Genomic DNA, 20,459 nt, shown 5'->3' with positions numbered 1-20,459 from the left:
AGAAACATCTTTACAACCATTGAATATGTGGAATAATGTTTTATTGGGAAGTTGCATAGGATTATATTTTTTAACTATGCAAAAACAACAGATGACTTTGTATGTATCCCATAAAGATTTATATTCCTTTATCTCCAACGCCATGTTCTTCCTTTCTAGTATCCAGGCCCGGACTGGCAATCTGTCGGTTCTGGCAAATGCCAGAGGAGCTGCTGTAAGTTTCCATAGACAGTCACTATTTATTGGGCTGGTGGGGGGCTGCTTGGGCCTCTGTGTACTTGAAATGCCAGGGCCTATTGTGAATCCCAGTCCGGGCCTGTTAGTATCTATATATTTTCCATTATATTTTACTGTTTCTGTCAAATAATTAGGGATGCACCAAATCCAGGATTCAGACAGGATTCTGCCTTTTTCAGCAGGATTTGGATTCGGCCGAATCCATCTGCCTGGCTGAACGGAATCGTGTGGGAAATCGAGGGAAATCATGTGACTTTTTGTCACAAAACAAGGAAGTAAAATGTTTTTCCCCTTTCCACCACTAATTTGAATATGCAAATTAGGATTCGGATTTGGTTTGGTATTTGGCTGAATCTTTCGCAAAGGATTCGGGGGTTCGGCCGAATCCAAAATAGTGGATTCAGTGCATCCCTACAGATAATCCAAGATAAATCTGCCCCTATATTGGGATCATTATATAATGAGGATAATCAAAGTTCCCAAAGAGTTCCATGACTTGTATAAATATCAAACTTCGCACTACCTACTTGGACATGGTCAACTCCTCAAGGACTTATAATGTCCATATATTAAATAGCAGGAGGCACACAAAGATGCATCCAACCAGTCAGAACTGCACATCTGTGTCTTAAGTGTTCTGATGTTAAAAAAAAAACCCTTAAAATAAAATCTTTAATAGTAACAGCCTGGGCCCATTATTGTATTTCCACATTGCAAATGGCTGTTCTATTACATCCTAAACGAATCAGATGAGAGTGAGTGTAGAACTAACCAGGGATGGGACAGTGTAGTTGGGAGCTCAATTTTTTTTTTTTGCGATAAATGGAGTAGCAATCTCTGTTCGGTTAAAAGTGAGAGTTTTTTTAAAACCTTGAAATATAATGACATGAGACCTCTGACTACTTAAGACTGGGGTCATGTTGAAACTTTTAGGCCACATTATAACTAGTTTTTAAAACTTGTGTAACTAAAGATTATTATCCATTCCTGTGACATGTGCTTTAGAGTTGAGGTCTCTCTTCAGTAAAATAATACACATTTTTGGTATAAATATACAACCCAGTAACCCTGCGCTGGATGCCAGGATGGCAAATATCTCCACGGCCACCATGTATTTTCCTTTGGTGCTCAGGTAGGAGGGAATGAAAGAGACCCAGACACTGAGGAACAGCAACATGCTGAAAGTGATGTATTTGGCCTCGTTGAAACGGTCAGGCAAGTTCCTCACGAGAAATGCAAAAATGAAGCTCAAAAGAGCCAAAATTCCCAGGTAGGAAATCTCCACATAAAGTAGAAGAGCTGATCCCTCATTGCAGATAAGGATCATCTTTCCTTTCTCTGATTGGATGTCGTAGTCTGGTAATGGTGGAGAGAGGACCATCCATGCTAAGCAAACAAATGCCTGTCCAACTGAGCAAGTAATGACTATATAGATGGGCAGTCTGGCTCCAACCCACCTTCTCAGCTGGCTGTCCGGTGATATGGCTCTGAATGCAATGGCAACTGTGACTGCTTTAGCCAGTATAGAGGATTCAGCAATGGAGAAGGTCAACCCAAAGGCAGCTTGTCTGACCATGCATGTGACAGGTTTGGGTTGGCCTATAAAGAGCAGACATGAGAGGAAAGAGAGACACAGAGAGGCCAGGAGGATGTAGCTTATATTTGTATTATTGGATCTAACAACAGGCATTGCATGGCATTTAATGAAACATCCCAGTATTGTTAATGCACAAGAAGAAAGGCCAATGGAGGTCACACCCAAACCTGTGCCCATGGGGTCTTGGTAGGAAAGAAATTCAACCAACCTTTGCAAACAACTGTCTCTTCTCTCGTTGGACCATTGGTCTTCTCGACATTTCACACAATTATCTGTGTCTGTAAAGAAAGAAAATCATTAAAATATGGAATTTAGTATGGCAATATCCGCCGCCTTTAAAGCATTTACTTGACCAGAATCCCAGTGCCTGTTACGACTCACTTTCCCTTTTCCTGTACTCTTTCATGGCAAGTTTCTCTTACTCTGACTATAACCCACATGCTGTTCCTCGAATCTGTTCTTGTTTCCATGGTTATAGACTATGAGTGACAAGAAGAATGATGTTGGAGAAAAATAAGGATTTTCTAAGGAAAGTCACACTATTTTGGAACTTCAGCTATTTCAACCCAGCTGTACTTAGATCAGGGGTCCCTTTTTTTTACTTGTGAATCACATTCAAATTTAAAAAGAGTTGTAGAGCACCACAACCATGAAAAAAGTTCCTGGGGTGCCAAATAAAGCATACGATTGGCTATTTGGTAGCCCCTATGTGGATTGGCAGCCTACATGAGGCTCTGATTGGCCAAAAACCTGGGTTTTATGCAAGCAGAACTTGTTTCCATGCCAGGAATTGAAAATTAAGCACCTACTTTGAGGTCACTGGGAGTAACATCCAAGGGGTTGGTTAGCAACATTTTGCTCACAAGCCACTGGTTGGGGGGCCACAGATTTAAAGTAAAGAAGTTAAGAAATGACATCTTTGCCTTTCTTGTTTCTTCCCCCTGTGGCACTTTTTGTGGGCAAAGATACAAAACACATAAGGAAAGTTTTGCAGGGCTTATACATTTTTAAATTAACATTGGAATGGAGTTGGTTCCATCAATTTCAAGTTGCTCAGTGTTTATATTTTACATGGAAGAAAATGTTATTCTATTTCAACTGTCTTGAAAATGTGTCAGCACTCATCAACTGGAGTTGAACTCTTGAGTTGAAGAAGCCACACTGATAAGTGGTGGAACCTTTTTTGAACAGGAGCCACAAGATATTGGATGAAAGACTAATCACTGCTAGATATTGTATCATGATCTGGATGAATGATACCTACATAGGGGCAAATTCACTAAAGCGAGAAGCACCTAACGATATCGCAAATTCGCCAGCATGACGTTAATTCACAATTTAGTAACGGCCGATGGAGTAAATTCACTAGCGAAGTGGACCTACTCTACCGCTGCTTCGCGCACCCTTACGCCAGACGAAGTTGTGCTATGGCGAAGGGACGTAACTACGCTAATTCACTAACTTGCGCATTTTACAGAACGTTACCTCTTGCGCCAGACTTGCTTTTGCCACCTCAGACCAGGTGAACCTTTCTAAAACAGAACTCATTATATTTCCTCCAAGATCTTCCCCTGTCCCTCAGATATCACTCACCGTAAACAACACCACCTTTCATTCCACCACACAGGCACACTGCCTAGGAGTTATCTTAGACTCTCATCTGTCTTTTTCACCACACATTCAAACACTTGCAAAATCTTGCCGTTTTCAACTGCGCAACATTGCTCGAATACGACCATATCTCAGTTCAGAATCAACTAAAACACTGATTCAGTCTCTCATCATCTCCCACCTTGATTACTGTAACTTACTCCTCACAGGTATTCCAACAAGTCACCTTTCACAACTCCAATCTATTCTAGACGCGGCCGCTAGACTCATTCATCTATCTTACCGCTCAACATCTGCTGCTCCCATATACATGTCCCTTCACTGGCTCCCAATCTCCTCTAGAATCAAATTCAAATTACTTACACTCACATTCAAGGCCCTTAATAATGAAACCCCTCCCTATATTTCATCTCTAATCTCCAAATACACTCCTTCACGAAACCTACGCTCTGCTTCTGATCTTCGCCTCACTTCTCCTCTGATCACTTCTGCCCATTCTCGTCTACAAGACTTCTCTCGGGCTTCTGCTTTTCTCTGGAACTCTCTGCCTCCAGCTGTCAGACTTTCTCCTTCCTTCCAAACTTTCAAGCACTCCTTAAAGACCCATCTGTTTAAAGAGGCCTATTCGATGTACCTTAATTAATCATTGCTGTATCAAAAATGACAAAGTGTTTATACAATCCAAATGTCTCAATTGTACCCTAACCTTTTAGTTTGTAAACCCTATTGTACTCTGTAATCCTTGTCTGTTATCCACCATTTATTCCCTGTTTGCTATAACTGCAGTAAAGCACTGCGTATCTTGACAGCGCTATATAAATAAATGATGATGATGATGAGGTGAAGTACAATAGAGTAGATAGGGATTGCTTCAAAAAAAGTTGAAGGGTGATAGGCTGAAAAAGATCGTACATTTTTCCTCCTTCTCCCCTACATTTCCTAACATATGGCACATAAACTATACAGTGGGCACATGTATAGGGCAAAATAACAACTTTATTTTATTTTATGAAGGTTTTCCAGGCTTGTGTAGTGTAATGTATTTGCTGCTACATATACGTCCATTGTACTTTAACTTGGCGCAGTATGCAAATTAGGCATCGCTAGCGTAATTTCGCTTTGCTTGATGAATTAACGCTAGCACAACTTCATTACCGTTCGCCTCCCTGAACGCATTAGTGAATTTGCATAGAGCTGGTGAAACTACGCCTGTCGAAGTGCGGCGAAGCTGTCGCTGGCGCAGCTTCGGATCTTAGTGAATTTGCCCCATAGACATGTATTAGTCAGTATCTTTATATACAAAGTTGGACCAACCAGTTTGATTAGAGATTTCTCCCTCCTGACAAGGAATACAATCATAACAACACAGGGGTTGTCCTTCCCGTTTAATTTTCCTGGAGCCGGGGAGGCAGCTGTTACTGCAGACAGAGCGGGGAGTCTGTTGGGCACAACACACACTTGGGTAATGGGTTTTTCACTCATAAACTATAAAATCTACTGCAATTCAGATGAACAAATTGTGATTAGAGATCATATATGTTGCCTCAAGAAACCTTTTAGGGGGCTGGAAAAACAACATCACTTCCAATTGTTATAATGACACTTATAGTTCATGCCCCATCCTATCCCTGTTGCAAGATGAAACAGCTCCACTCCTTTATAGTTTCGGGTCACACCAGACCCTTGGCAAGCTTGACAAAGGTCAGGTGTGACCCGAAACGTTGCTGTAATGCCCTAAAGGGTTCCAATAAAGGCATTTTTATTTTATAAAGGAGTGGTGCTGTTTCCTCTTCCAACCAGAAAGTTTATACCTGTGAATAGTGGCCACTGGGAAAACCTGCACCACAAGTAAGAAAAAGCCAGGAGGCTGCTGACTGCCCTGTACGTTCCAACCCAATTCTGTTCCAGATGTGAACGGATCATGGAATTATACCGAAGCTCTGAAAGTGCTTTAACTATAGAAGCCTTCACAATGATTTGCTCATTTATAGATGTAGGAGAGCTGTGTACACTTGTCTCTCCTCTGTATTGTTTCTATGCAAGCAGGGGGAGGAGGCCCACCCTCTGTGAGCTGACAGGAAGGAAGAGGGAGAAAGGAAGTGCTGCTGGGAGAGAGAAAGTGCTGCTGGGAGAGAGAAAGTGCTGCTGGGAGATAGAATCAGCAGACTACAAGTAAAGTGTACATACTCCCAGAGTTTGTGTGTGGGAAACTTAGTAGGGAACCCCAGTGGCAGAAAATCGCGCTCTCTTTAGGGTGCGGAAGGAAAGGGGGTCCTTGTCAGGGCTCTGAAGAACAAAGTGTGCTCTTCTCAGCGCACGGAAAACCAAAGGGAGTCCTTCTCAGCAACTGCCACATAAGTAGGGTTGCCACCTTTTAAAAAAATTTCCTCCGGCCGATGGAGGGGCGGAAACAAAAAGGTGGGCCGTGATGTCAAAAGGGGAGGGTCATGATGTCAAAGGGGCAGGGCCATAGCGCACAAGTCGCAAGAAGCCGGCAAAAAGGTGAGTTTTCACCAGACTGTGGGGCTTTTTTATTGGGTTTTCCAAAGCATGAAAGATTTACTTTTTAACAAAGCATATGTAAGAAATTTTACCTGAGTCGCGGCGGCGTGGACGGCCGCCACGCCGCCGCGCTCCTTCTCCGTCGGCTTTCCGGGTCCTAGTGCGCGCAGCGGCGCGCATGCGCATTATTTAAAGGCGCAGGCGCGCTGGCGTAATGACGTCAGCGCGCAATGGCGCGAATTTCAAACGGTATTTAAGCCCATTCATTGGTACTGCTGGTTGCCCGTGATAGGATTTATCCTGTGGTTTTTCCTGAAGCCTTGTGCTGTTTGTTCGTGTTTATTCTGCTAGTTATCCGGTTTTTGACCTCTGCCTGTTTCCTGACGACGCTCCCATCTGAATCCTGACCTGTGCCTGATACCCGACTACTCTATTGCCTGTACCCCTTCTGCTTGATACCCGGTTTTGACCCTTGCCTGCTGACGATCCTTGCTATCTGCCTGCCTCGACCCAGCCTGTCTGACTATCCTTTCTGGCCTCATCCTTGCCTGTAACCGTGATCCTCGGCCCAAAAGACTCTAGATACTTGCCGTGCCCCATTGCCTGCCAGAACTCTAGCCTTGCCCACTCATAAGTCCAGGTGGCACCCCAGTAGGCGGAGGGCCTTCCCGAAGCCCAAAAGTGGTCACACATACTGGTGAAGAGAGCTCTGACCACGGTGCTTGGCTCTAGTTCTGGTATTGGGTGCCGGCCGTGACATTATCACGGGCCATGGAGGACGACGATCACATTGAAGCTGCTGCTGCTGCTGCTCCTCTCCCAACATCCACTGATCTGTTGCTTACTACTTTGCTGCACGAATGGAGGACCAGGAGCAAAAGCAAAATTATCTGCTCCAGGGGTTCCATAATCTAACCCGCCAGCTGGGACCCTCGCAGCAGTCAGCTAGTTCTGTTCCTACATCCTCTGTGGGTTCCCCGCCAGATAGGGGTTCTACATCCAGACCCCAGGAACCCAAGATCGCATTTCCTGCCAAGTTCGGTGGGGACAGAACCCAGTTTTTTGTTTTTCAAGAAGCCTGCAAGCTGTACCTCAGCTTTTTCCCCCCATTCTTTTCCCTCTGATGAGGAAAAGGTCAGATTCGTTATGACCCTATTAGTGGGTGACCCCCAAATCTGGGCACTTAGACTGCCAGCCACCGATCCTGCCCGTTTTTCTTTAGACCAGTTCTTCCGTTCTATGGCTATTCTATACGATGACCCGGATCGCGCCTCTTTGGCCGACTCCGCGATTCGTAAATTACGCCAAGGTAAACGGGAGGTGGAAACTTATTGTACTGAGTTTCGTAGGTGGGCGGTGGAAATGGGGTGGAATGATACGGCTCTACGGAGTCAGTTTCGCATTGGTCTGGCCAAATCTGTCAAAGACAGCCTTGTTAACTATCCCTATCTTCCAGTCTGGATGACCTTATGTCTTTGGCCATCCAGATAGATAGGAGACAAGGGAGAATAGGGATGAACAGGATACTTCTGTTGGGTTTAAACATGTGCATAGTGCTAAGTTGTCAACCCCTCTGTGTCTCAACCTCAGGAGGAGCCTATGCAGCTAGGCATCTCACACCTTACTCCTGAGGAAAGGCACGCAGGCGGTCCCTTGGGCTGTGCATTTATTGTGGGGAGAAGGGTCACTTTCTCAATCAATGCACCAAGAGGCCGGGAAACGCCCAAGCCTAAATGGAGAAGGGGAGCTCCATTTGGGTGCAGGCGTTTCCTCTCCCCAATCTGCCTCCAAGGTTTCTATTACCAGTTAAATTGACCTGGCCTACAGGCACTATCAAAGTGTCGGCTTTCGTTGATTCTGGGGCAGAGGGTAATTTCTTGGACGCGGCTTTTGCTGCAAAATTCAAAATTCCACTGGTTGCCCTTAATCCGCCCCATGAGAATCCTTGCTGTAGACAAAAGACCCTTGGGGTCTGGGGTGGTTTCCCAAAAGACCATCAACCTGTCCTTGTGTATAAGTAATCTGCATTCTGAAGAAATAGCTTTTGTACCTCATTGAGGGAGCTTCCTGTCCTCTCATTCTGGGTTTACCCTGGCTCCAGAGGCATAACCCTCTGATAGATTGGGTTTCTAGGGAGGTTATTCAGTGGGGTTCTGGTTGTAGTGGGGTGTGTACTCCATCTGTAGTGGGTAATACCATCCTTGAGGGGTTACCATCTGCCTACACTGCCTATTCTGACGTATTTTCCAAAAAGGCAGCTGAGACACTACCCCCCACATCGGCAGTATGACTGCCCTATTGATCTGCTTCCGGGATCATCTCCCCCTCGGAGGCAGAACCTTTCCCCTTTCATTGCCTGAGGCCCAAGCAATGAGAGAGTATATTCAAGAGAACCTTGCTAGAGGGTTTTATTAGGCCTTCCAGTTCCCCTGCGGGGGCAGGGTTTTTCTTTGTAGGTAAGAAAGACGGTGGTTTACGCCCCTGTATTGATTATAGGGGCTTGAACAAGATCACTGTGAAAAACCGCTATCCCTTACCCCTTATCTCTGAATTGTTTGACCAGGTCAAGGATGCTAAAATCTTCTCCAAATTAGACCTGAGGGGAGTTTACAATCTCATACGGATCAGGGAGGGGGACGAGTGGAAAACTGCTTTCAATACCAGGGATGGCCACTATGAGTACCTCGTAATGCCCTTTGGTCTATGTAACGCCCCAGCAGTGTTTCAGGAATTTGTCAATGACATCTTCCGGGACCTGTTGGGGGTATATGTTGTGGTTTATCTTGACGACATACTAATTTTTTCTGCAACCTTTGCGAACATCGCATTCATGTCTGTATGGTATTACGTAGGTTAAGGGTGAATTGTCTGTATGCTAAGCTAGAGAAATGCACATTCGAGGTAACCTCTGTCCAATTTCTGGGGTTCAACATTTCTTTTAAGGGTCTTGAAATGGATCCGGGCAAGGTGAGAGCTGTCCCTGGATTGGACTCAACCCCTTTCACTGCGTGCAACCCAGAGATTCTTGGGGTTCGCAAATTATTACAGGCAATTCATCAAAAACTTTTCTGTCATAGTGGCGCCCATCACTAATTTAACCAAAAAAGGTGCTGATCCCAGCATGTGGCCCCTGAAGCTATTCAAGCTTTTGAAACCCTCAAGAGGGAATTCAGTTCCGCCCCAATTCTACGCCATCCTGATACTGCTTTACCTTTCATTGTGGAGGTAGATGCTTCTGAGGTAGGAGCAGGGGCGGTTCTTTCCCAAAGGCACCCGACTACCAACAAATTGCATCCCTGTGCGTTCTTCTCTAGGAAGTTCCTGCCTGCTGAGGTAAACTATGATATAGGGAATCGTGAATTGTTGGCAGTCAAGTGGGCCTTTGAGGAATGGCGGCACCTACTGGAGGGGGCTAAACACCAGATTACGGTCTATACTGACCATAAGAATTTGCTCTATATTGAGTCAGCTAAGCGATTAAACCCTAGACAGGCTAGGTGGGCTCTGTTCTTCACCAGGTTTGATTTTTCTTTAACCTTTAGACCCTGGTACAAAGAACATCAAGGCAGATGCTCTCTCTAGGAGCTTCGACTCAGTCTGTTCTGACTTAGATGATAATCCTTCTATTATCCAAGTGAATGTATTGTAGCCACATTGGAATCTGACCTCTCTTCCTTATTGTCCTCTGTTCAAACTGATGCTCCCTCCAACACTCCTGAGGGGAGGCTTTTTGTTCCTGAAAATCTCAGAGAACAGGTGTTAAGAGAGGTTCATGATTCCAAAATGGCAGGACACCCCGGTGTAAGTAAAACTACATCTTTGTTGTCCAGAAGTGTGTGGTGGCCAACTTTCAAGCAAGATGTAAAATCGTTTGTAGACTCTTGCCCTGTTTGCCAACGCTCTAAATCTTCTAAAAATTTGTCCCAGGATTACTCATTACCCTGCCTATTCCTGAGAGACCGTGGACCCATCTTTCGATGGATTTTATAGTGGAATTACCATCGTCCCAGGGGAAAACAGTAATTTGGGTGGTCGTGGACAGATTTAGCAAAATGGGTCATTTTATCGCACTTCCACATCTCCCTTCCGCTAAAACCTTATCTGAGCTTTTTATTCAGCACATATTCAAGTTACATGGTTTTCCTGTTAATATTGTTTCTGACAGAGGGGTTCAGTTTGTCTCCAAGTTTTGGCGAGCATTTTGCTCTTTAGTGGGGATTAATCTTTCTTTTTCTACTGCTTATCACCACAAAACCAATGGGCAAACTGAAAGGGTAAATCAGACCTTAGAACAATTTCTAAGGTGTTTATGTCTCTGAGAATCAGTCTTCTTGGGGCAGAATTGTTACCCTGGGCAGAATTTGCCTACAATAATGCTTCTCACTCCTCCACTGGGGAGTCTCCGTTTTTTGTTGTTAATGGGTTGCACCCAAGGCATTTTCTTTTTCAGGGTTTGGTTCCTCTGTTCCATCTGCCAACTCCTCTGTCGAACAGTTTTCTAAAGTCTGGTCACAAGTTCACAACTCTCTTAAGATGGCTACATCCTCTCAGAAGAGGGCTGCCGATAGGAAACGCAGGGAGGCACCCCAATATAAGGTGGGAGACTTGGTGTGGCTCTCCACCAAGAACATTAAATTGAAAGTTCCTTCCCTAAAATTGGGTCCCCGTTTCATTGGTCCATATCCCATCACTTCTGTTATCAACCCTTCTTCTGTTCGTCTTAAGTTACCTGTTAATTTCAAAATTTCTGATTCCTTTCATGTCTCGCTACTAAAACCTGCTTCTAACACCCGCCTTGTTTCTGTTCCTCCTCCAGTGCAAGTTGACGGTCAGCCTGAATTTGAGATCCAGGAGTTCCTTGATTCCGTTTGGTACGTAACAAACTCCAGTACCTCACTAGATGGAAGGGATTTGGTCCTGAGGAGAACTCCTGGGTCTCAGTTGATGACATCAAGGCTGACCGCCTCAGGAGGCCAATTTCACATTAAGTTTCCTGGAAGCCTGGGGGTCCAGTGGCCCCCCCTAGAGAGGGGGGTAATGTAAGAAATTTACCTGAGTCGCGGCGGCGTGGACGGCTGCCACGCCGCCGCGCTCCTTCTCCGTCGGCTTCCGGGTCCTAGTGCGCACGCGGCGCGCATGCGCATTATTTAAAGGCGCAGGCGCGCTGGCGTAATGACGTCAGCGCGCAATGGCGCGAATTTCAAACGGTATTTAAGCCCATTCATTGGTACTGCTGGTTGCCCGTGATAGGATTTATCCTGTGGTTTTTCCTGAAGCCTTGTGCTGTTTGTTCGTGTTTATTCTGCTTGTTATCCGGTTTTTGACCTCTGCCTGTTTCCTGACGACGCTCCCATCTGAATCCTGACCTGTGCCTGATACCCGACTACTCTATTGCCTGTACCCCTTCTGCTTGATACCCGGTTTTTGACCCTTGCCTGCCTGACGATCCTTGCTATCTGCCTGCCTCGACCCAGCCTGTCTGACTATCCTCTCTGCCTCATCCTTGCCTGTAACCGTGATCCTCGCCCAAAAGACTCTAGATACCTGCCGTGCCCCATTGCCTGCCAGAACTCTAGCCTTGCCCACTCATAAGTCCAGGTGGCACCCCAGTAGGCGGAGGGCCTTCCCGAAGCCCAAAAGTGGTCACACATACTGGTGAAGAGAGCTCTGACCACGGTGCTTGGCTCTAGTTCTGGTATTGGGTGCCGGCCGTGACAGCATATCTAAAATTATGAAATTACATATGATCATATACCATGCAGTTTACAGTTCAAGAATATACAAAAATTATATATGAAAACTATTAGGCATAAGGAAAATGAGCCAGGAAAAACAAAAACACCAGGAAAAATAGTATATAACCAAACCACTTAACATTAAATCTCGCATGGTGGATTTACAATTCAAGAAAGTTTTGTGATGACACTTTTCTAATACCCCTAAAATTGAGTTACCTAAAATTGAGTTAGTTAAAATTTTAGTAGCTCCAAAATTTTAGATTTATGTTCAGAATCTATTTGATCAAAATAAAGAGACCAAATATCAGTAAACCTGAGCTTGAAGTGTGGTTCCTCTGATTTAATTTTAATGGCCTCTTGCCAACATAGCTGGTTTAATTGTGCTATGATTTCTTTTGTGGAGGGGGGAGAATCCAAAATCCAGAACCAAAATATGGTCTTCTTAGTAGCCGCCATAAAGCGTAGAATTAAGTTAGAAATCAGCTTGGGGTTAGAATTACAATGTTCAGTGACGTAACTAGATGTTGCTGGGCCCCACAGCAAATTAATTTTAGGGCCCCCAACATATCCAGTGTTTGTCCTATTTTACCAATATATGTTCAAATTGCTCATCAATGAGAGCCTCATGGGGCCCCCTGTATCTCCTGGGCCCCCCTGCAGCCGCAGGGTCTGCTTCCTCTGTAGTTACGCCTCTGACAATGTTTATTCAAAGTAAAGGAGGGAGGGCCAATGTGTAAAAGGGCAGAGACTGGAGATAACACTAGGTTGATTTTAAGATGATAAAATCTCTTAATTTTTGTCAGATTACTGAAATGCGAGGACAGCTCCAAAATTAATGAAAAAGGTTCACATTTTCCTGCTTACATTTGGGACAGAATGATAATTGACCTAAGCCTTTATAAGAATGATAAAGCTTCCCATATCCTAGATGGATTAGTTTAAAGTGTTGAACTCTCCAGTCCTCCGAAGAGAAGCATTTGTTAAATTTAACTATAGATGCAATTAATTGAGTAGTGGTGATGTCACATGAAAGATAGTTTGACCATTTCAAGTGTACACAGCTTTCCTACATAGATTAAACTCCAGAGGAATTGGTGCACTTTTATGATCACAGGAGCTAGCACTCAGTCTGAGATGGGCTGAACCAGCAAATAAAACTGTAATAAAAAGTGTGTGTGTATGTACAAGTATCTTGCACTTGTGTGAGTAAATAAGCCCTGCAGGGAAGATTGGTGTCTCTGAATATGCTACTGGCACTTATCTGAGCCTAGGGGGCAACTTGCAATTTACATTATATATATAAAGTGTATATGTGTATCATATTACAGCAGGACCCCCATGTTACGTATTTAAATGGACCAGAATAAAATCATGTAAAAATAGGGAGAATGTAAAATCAGGGAAATGTGTTTTGCATAATATATAGGTTGGGCCACAACAGAACAATGTAAACTGATGGAAAACTTAAAATCGGTGGATGTAAAATTGGGGTTTCACTGTATAACATGATACACAACTAATTGGCAATGTACATTACATGGCAGTGAGAGAGAGAATACTATTCTGTATAGTCCCCTGTGAGCCCCCTGACTTGGTTGGATTCTGTTCTCAAGCAAAAGGACGCAAACATGGTCGCTAACGCTCTTTGTGAGTGTCTTTGTGCAAGTTTCTGGCACTAGTGAAAATATTACATTCCCCCATTTGTGAGTTCAGAACCCACGAAGCTTGTCTCTGATAAACTTTATCTTTCACCTCAAGAAACAACAGAATTTTCCCAGACAGAAGCATAATGCAGTCTGCATGAAAATTGATCAATTAGCATCCCTGTGGCACTAGCAGCCCAGGGCTCACTGAGCATGTGCAGTGCCACTGACACACACAAGATGGCCTAACAACATCCAAGATGGGGATCTGCTGGGGGCAACATTGAAGGTCTGGATCATTCCTGTGATAGGCTGCTGATCCTCTGTGCTGCAATGTAAGTTCATTTTTTTTAACTTTAAGTCCTTGTGGAAGTTTCAGTAATTTCTGAATGTTCATTTTACTCAGACACAGAATGTATGTTAAACATCCTACCTCTGTATATGGCCTCCCCCACATTATAGCACTATCATTAATCTGGAACTGGGCAGAATCGGACATGGACCTATAGCCGCCAACTTCTACTATTCTGAACTCCCCATCTGGGTACACAATCCAGTTTAGGATATTAAACTCTCCGGGCATTTCTCCTTTGTCAGAGAAGGAAAAGTTCCCATTGCTCTGTGTTGGAAATTGTACTTTATTTAGATGTGGGATCATCTGCAATGTAATCAAACAGCAAGACTGAATATAATCTGTATTTATTTACAAATTTATATTTCTGAAAAATTGCATAGCCTCTTTGATCTGATACTGTAGGTAGAAACCAGTTGGTGAAAGTTTGAGCGTTTCTAAAAAGTCAATTAAGCTTTTCTTTAAAGTCTGTGGGGCAAATTCACTAACATTCGTAGTTGCACCAGGCGCAACTTCGCCGCGCTTCGCCGCACTTCGCCAAGCGTAGTTTCGCCAGCGCTACGCAAATTCACTAAAATCCAAAGTTGCGCACAGGGGTAGCGTAAGGTTGCGAAGTTGCGCTAGCGTTGATTCGCTAAGTGAAGCGAAGTTACGCTAGCGAAGGCTAATTTGCATACGGCGCCAAATTCAAATTTCAATTGAGGAATACATATCAGCTCTACAAATGCCTAGAAAACCTTCAAAACATCAAATAAAAAATTTATTTTGCCCTACACATGTGCCCACTGTCTAGGTAAGTTGCCATGAGTTAGGAAATGTAGGGGGGAAGGAGGGGAGCCCCAAAAAAATTTTCGATCTTTTTCAGCCTATCACCCATAATATAGAAAACACGCCAGCGTTTTTTGGGACTTAGAAAAAATTTTGACTTTTTTTGAAGTAATCCCTATCTACTCTATTGCGCTTCGCCTGGTCTGAGGCGGCGAAGGAAGTCTAGCGTAAAAGGTAGCGTTCAGTACACTGCGCGCGTTAGTGAATTTGCGTAGTTACGTCGCTAGTGAAAATTCGCCAGGCGTAAGGGTGCGAAGTAGTAACACTAGCGAAACTACGCCAGCGTTCGTTAGTGAATTTGCGCAGTAACGAAAATGCCAAACGCTAGCGAATTAACGCTAGTGTTCGGCGCTTAGTGAATTTGCCCCTATCTATATCACAAGGGCAAGTCAGCTAAGGGAAGTGCTCTCGCATTACCTCTCTTGTTGAAAAACAATAAAAAACAGAATTTTACCCTCCATAAAAGAATGTGAACAATAAATGGAGCCTGAAATGGCGATGCCTTAAATTCAAAGCATTGTTCTTACCCACAATGCACCCTGCTTGCTTTTCTTTACAATAAATGCATGTATGAGAGGCAGAGAAGATAGTTAATAAATGATCAGTCCTTGTGTACTGCCCCCTCCAGTATAACTTTCTTATCTTTAAACCTAAGGCAGGAACTAGCTGGGGTGAAGAAGGAGCAAATTATCCAACTAAAAGGCCGGCAGAATGGGTGGTAGAAGTGGGAAATGATGTAACTATGTAATTTGTTATCTTAATGGTTCTTTAGTGTTTTATAATGGATAATGTGAATGTTTTTCAATTAAAATAATAGGCAGAACACGCTGTAAATACAATTCTAGATTATTTGGCTAAAAGAGAGGGATACATTTCTCCTTCAAGTAAAGAAAGAACACGAAGATCAAAACGACTCTGTATTAGCCTACCTGCCAAGGATGGAAATGTCTGAGCAGTTGGTCAGTGGAAAGGACCCTTGGTTGAGTCTGCGCCTTGGAGATCATATTATGTAACGCATGCGCCACGGCATATACAGCTATATAGACACTGTAGGTGAGACGGAAAGCTTCTGGTTCAATCCTTTCTAATTCATTTCCTTCATCATCACTCGGAAGAAGAAATAACATTTCCTCTAAGTCACTGGTTTCTGGCTCACTGCCATGAACATAATCCATGAGATCTTTCATCCCATAAATGTGTCCTCTTCTCACTACAAACAGCAGTGAGCCATTGAGCGGATAGAGATACTTTAAATTAAAGGTGTTATCCAGATGAAGTGTTAAAGAAACAGAAGTAACAAAGACTTTCCCCCTTATTTCTTCCCAGTGTTCACCGAGCATTAACTGGAGAAAATAGCCCGTATTACAGTATAAAATGATAACAGTTGCAGTTGAGTTCTTGATGACAACATTTGTGCTCTTGGTTTGCTTTTTATCCAGAACTGAAAACATTTCATGAAATTCCACACAAATTCCATTGCTGATGAGCTGCTCCCTCAGAAGGCTACTGGACTTTACATTGCTGTCATCAGTGGAGGCCACAATGCCAACCCAAACCCAGCCGAAGTGCTTGAGAAGCTCTATGATGGCCTGGTGGTGGGACAACTGGTTGGGAACCGTACGGAAGAAAGAGGGAAACTGGTTCCTGTTGGAAAAGGAAGGGTCCATGGCCCCATAGCTGATCTGCTTGGAACACAGAGAGTTTTTAATATAATGGATTAGGCAGTGAAACAAATCATAGAAATTAAAGGAGAAGTAAACCCCTTATTAAAAAAACCCTACAACCTACCCTACATAGACCCCCCTCCCTCCTTCCCCCCAGCTTAGTTGCTACCCCAGGCAAATGTCCCTAGCTTTTTACTTACCCCTCGGTGCAGATTCACGGCATCGGAGTTCACAGCAAAAGTAAAGTAAAGTAAGTAAAAAGTTAGGTACATTTGCCCGGGGTAGCAGCTAGGCTGTGGGGAGGAGGGAAGGGGGTCTATGTAGGGTAGGGGGGTAGGGTTTTTTTAATAAGGTGTAGCGCTATAATAAACTGACTTGTGCTAGGGCAGTTTTAGCTACTTTCCTTTGTGGGCTGAGACCACAGATGAGCTCTCTTTCTCAGGGGTAAGCCCTGGCAACGCGGTGGAAGCAGGGTGTAGTGTAACTGTAACCGGGTACGATAGCACAATGATGGGCGCCAGTAGTTCTTTAACAGTTGAGCAAAGAACAGTATTTATTGAACAATAGCACATAGATCATTTAGCACATTGATCCACAATGGAGTTTAGAACATACACAGCAGCATAAAGGAAGCGTATACTCACAGCACGTATAGGCTGAATCCCCACAGGCTAGGGAATATACAGCAGAGAGTAAGTTGACAGCATGTGATGGGTATTGCCCAGTTTTCAGGATATCTTCAAGTGGCAGACTAGGGGAACTCCTGACATCCCTATCTCAACACTTGGTTCCTTACTCTGGGTCAGTATTACCCTGGGATCTTAATCCCTCTAATCTCCTCGGCGGAGCCTTGAGTTGCTCAACTAAATAACCTCTCTATCACTCCTAGAGTGATCTATAATTGAGTATAGCTGTCTAATTACTAGGGCCAAGGCACCTAGGGTCGACACTACCCATTCCCTTCCAGCCTGCTTAGTTGGGCTAAAGCAATGGACCCAGAGCACATGGTTCCTAAACCTTTTATACTCTGGCACAGTGCCATCTAGTGTACACTGTGTGAACTGCAGGGGTTACATAAGCACAAGGTCCCCATAAGGACCCACTGAGGTGTCCATATTACTAGGGATGTGCCTGTCTGTAAAGTGTAAGGGTGTCTAAGATTTTCACATCCCTACAAAGGGATTTACTTCTCTTTTAACTCTTTAACCCTCATCATTTGTAAGGCCAGAACTGAGAGCAGTGTGTCATGAAATGCTCTCAGGAACTCAAAAATAAGTGCCTGCTTTGAGGCCACATAGAGCAGCTTCCAAGGGGTTGGGGAGTAACCAGTTGCTCGCAAATCACTGGTTGGGGATCACTGGCATCTTTGGAACGGTTTTTAAACAGATAATTTATATTTGCAGAGGTTCTCTGCCTTGTTCTCTGCAATTCCACGACAGTCCGTTTATCACGTGTTCTTTGTGTTAAAGGGTCAGTGTAAAAAATTCTTCCTGCATTCTGCCTAATATTTACATTTTATGAAATCGGCATCTTTAATGAAAATAAGAAAACAAATAACTTTACAGTTTGTTCATGATGTTGCCTTTTGACTTGTATTTGTCTGTACAGCCGCTTCAGGGAGAGAATTCCATAATCTTAAAACTCTCACTTTAAAACACCTTTGGAACCTTAATAAGGAACCAACCATGATTTATTTACCTGTGGAATTCTGTAGTTACTGATTATAGTGCTGATACTTAGAGACGGAGACGACAGAAGGTGTCCAACAATGGCAGCCAGCTCTCCCCTCTTGTGGCAGTTATAATTGGGGATCATATATCTGGTTCCTGATAGTATTCTCAGTGCACTCTCCATGCTCAGATCCTCAGCATAGAAAGAATCATGGATCTGGAAGCCCAGAGTGATATTTGGCAAAAGGTTGGGATTTTGGTTGATTTCATTAACAGCAAATAAAAAGGCTCTCAGGTGGCGCAATAACCTCCAGGATGTCCTGTAATATAACAGGGTGCTCATGGTGACCATACAGTGCTGCTGAGTACCTCACTGTGCTACTTTATTCTGGAGTATGTGCCAGGGGCTACTGTTAACTCTGTTGCTTGAAGTTTGTAAAAATGTAAATTTGGGGACATTGGTGATAAATAAGGATCTAAATCCTGGGGTGCTATGTATTTATAAACATAATTGAGCCAGAAATAAGAGTTAAATTATGAGGGAGATTGTCAAGTTGTTTCTCTGGAGAACATGATTACTCTGTACAAGTACATTAGAGGACATTATAGACAGATAGTGGGGGATCTTTTTCCCATAAAGAGAATCATGCATAAGAGCCCCCCTTTAGACTTGAGGGACAGAACTTTCGCTTAAAGCTGAACTAAAGCTTTCGGTTAAGTTCTTCACAGTGAGGCTGGAGAATGGACTGCTGGGGGGAGCTGCGATGGCAGATATACAGTATGGGGCAGATTTATCAAGGGTCGAAGTGAATTAGAGGGAATTTTCGAAGTAAAAAAATTCTAAATTCAAAGTAATTTTTGGATACTTCGACCATCGAATAGGATACTACGACTTTGAATTTACTTCGAATTCGATTCGAAGTAAAAATAGTTTGAATATTCGACCATTCGATAATCAAAGTACTGTCTCTTTAAAAAAAACTTTGACTTCAAATTAAACCTGCCGAAGTGCTATGTTAGCCTATGGGGACCTTCTACAGCATTTTTCTAAGTTTTTGAAGTCAAAGTAAAAATTGTTCGATAAAATCGATCGAATCGTTAGATTCAAAGGATTTAATCGTTTGATCTTACTTCGACCGCAGAATAGCCAAATTCGATGAAAAAAAGTTCGAATTTGATATTGATATTTTTAACTTTGAAATTCGACCCTTGATAAATCTGCCCCATTTATGTGTGTATATACAATATACGTGTATATATATATATATATATATATATATATATATATATATATATATATATTTTATATATATATATATATATATATATATATAATACATAAAAGCCATGAATATCCTGTAAATTATATCCTTATAAACGGTGAGTAGTGATGTCATCAGTTATAAACGGTGAGTAGTGATGTAATTTCTGTCACATGACTCACTAAAATTTGTGTATTATAATTAATAAAGTACCCCCAGTTGTAAAATATGAGGATATTATAAGTTACCTCGGAGTTCCATGACCTGTATAAAAACACTCGGCCTTCGGCCTCGTGTTTTTATATGGTCATGAAACTCCTCGGTAACTTATAATATCCTCATATTTTACAAAAGGGGGTACTTTATTCACTATATATATATCTATATCTATATCTATATCTATATATATATATATATATATATATATATATATATATATATTATAGCCCAAGGTGGGTGCACATGGGAAAGTGACAATAAATGCCTAGGTGCTGTAGAATAAATGAACAAAACAAAGTGCAGCACTCACAGTTATTTTGCAAAAAAATTAAAAAGTGCTGAATCAAATTTTTGGCTTACGAGTCTTTATCAGGAAGACCCCCTACAGTGAAAAACAATGGACATTTAAAACCAACAGTTGGTGCCAAAAGTTCAGTATCAAGAAAATTCATGTTCCCTCCCACCAATTATGTCCTGAGCATAAAGGTGACATTCATTATAAAATATAACTAAACTAAATATATATCGAAATACACCGCCGTGATGTGAGTAAGGGGTGGGTTATAAGCAACACTATAATATACAGTGAATAAAGTATCCCCTCTTGTAAAATATAAGGATATAATACACAAAAGCCATGAATATCCTGTAAATTATATCCTTATAAACGGTGAGTTCTGATGTCATCAGTTATAAACAGTGAGTTCTGATGTCATTTCTGTCACATGACTCACTGAAACGTGTGTATTATAATAAATAAAGTACCCCCAGTTGTAAAATATGAGGATATTAGAAGTTACCTCGGAGTTCCATGACCTGTATAAAAACACTCGGCCTTCAGCCTCGTGTTTTTATATGGTCATGAAACTCCTCGGTAACTTCTAATATCCTTATATTTTACAAGAGGGGGTACTTTATTCACTATATTATAAGTTACCGAGGAGTTCCATGACCATATAAAAATACGAGGCCGAAGGCCGAGTGTTTTTATACAGGTCATGGAACTCCGAGGTAACTTCTAATATCCTCATATTTTGCAACTGGGGGTACTTTATTTATTATAATACACAAATTTCAGTGAGTCATGTGACCGAAATGACATCAGAACTCACCGTTTATAACTGATGACATCAGAA

At 42.8% G+C, this 20,459-nt stretch overlaps 1 protein-coding gene across 1 annotated transcript; it reads right to left on the bottom strand.

Annotated features, from left to right (window-relative positions):
* Nucleotides 1-649: 649 nt before the first annotated feature.
* LOC121399750 (vomeronasal type-2 receptor 26-like) lies at nucleotides 650-18,185 on the bottom strand. The gene is made up of 4 exons (XM_041581310.1): nucleotides 17,871-18,185; nucleotides 15,438-16,190; nucleotides 13,762-13,986; nucleotides 650-2,125 (listed from the first exon to the last, which is right to left on the bottom strand). The coding sequence occupies exons 1-4, from the start codon at nucleotides 18,183-18,185 to the stop codon at nucleotides 1,205-1,207; spliced, it is 2,214 nt and encodes a 737-aa protein (XP_041437244.1). The 3' UTR covers nucleotides 650-1,204.
* Nucleotides 18,186-20,459: the final 2,274 nt, after the last annotated feature.

The sequence above is a fragment of the Xenopus laevis genome, chromosome 2L (assembly GCF_017654675.1).
Source record: "Xenopus laevis strain J_2021 chromosome 2L, Xenopus_laevis_v10.1, whole genome shotgun sequence".
NCBI classification, from domain to species: Eukaryota; Metazoa; Chordata; class Amphibia; order Anura; family Pipidae; genus Xenopus; species Xenopus laevis.
This window is presented reverse-complemented; position numbering and strand designations above follow the sequence as displayed.

Excerpts from the sequence above, each read along its gene's own strand:
- LOC121399750 (XM_041581310.1), bottom strand. The coding sequence starts at position 18,185 with ATGAGCACCCTGTTATATTACAGGACATCCTGGAGGTTATTGCGCCAC. Across the intron at positions 13,987-15,437 it reads GACATTTCCATCCTTGGCAG|ATGATCCCACATCTAAATAA; the intron begins GTAGGCTAATAC and ends ATTACATTGCAG. Across the intron at positions 2,126-13,761 it reads GGGGGAGGCCATATACAGAG|TCTTTCTTTACAGACACAGA; the intron begins GTAGGATGTTTA and ends TTTTAATGATTT.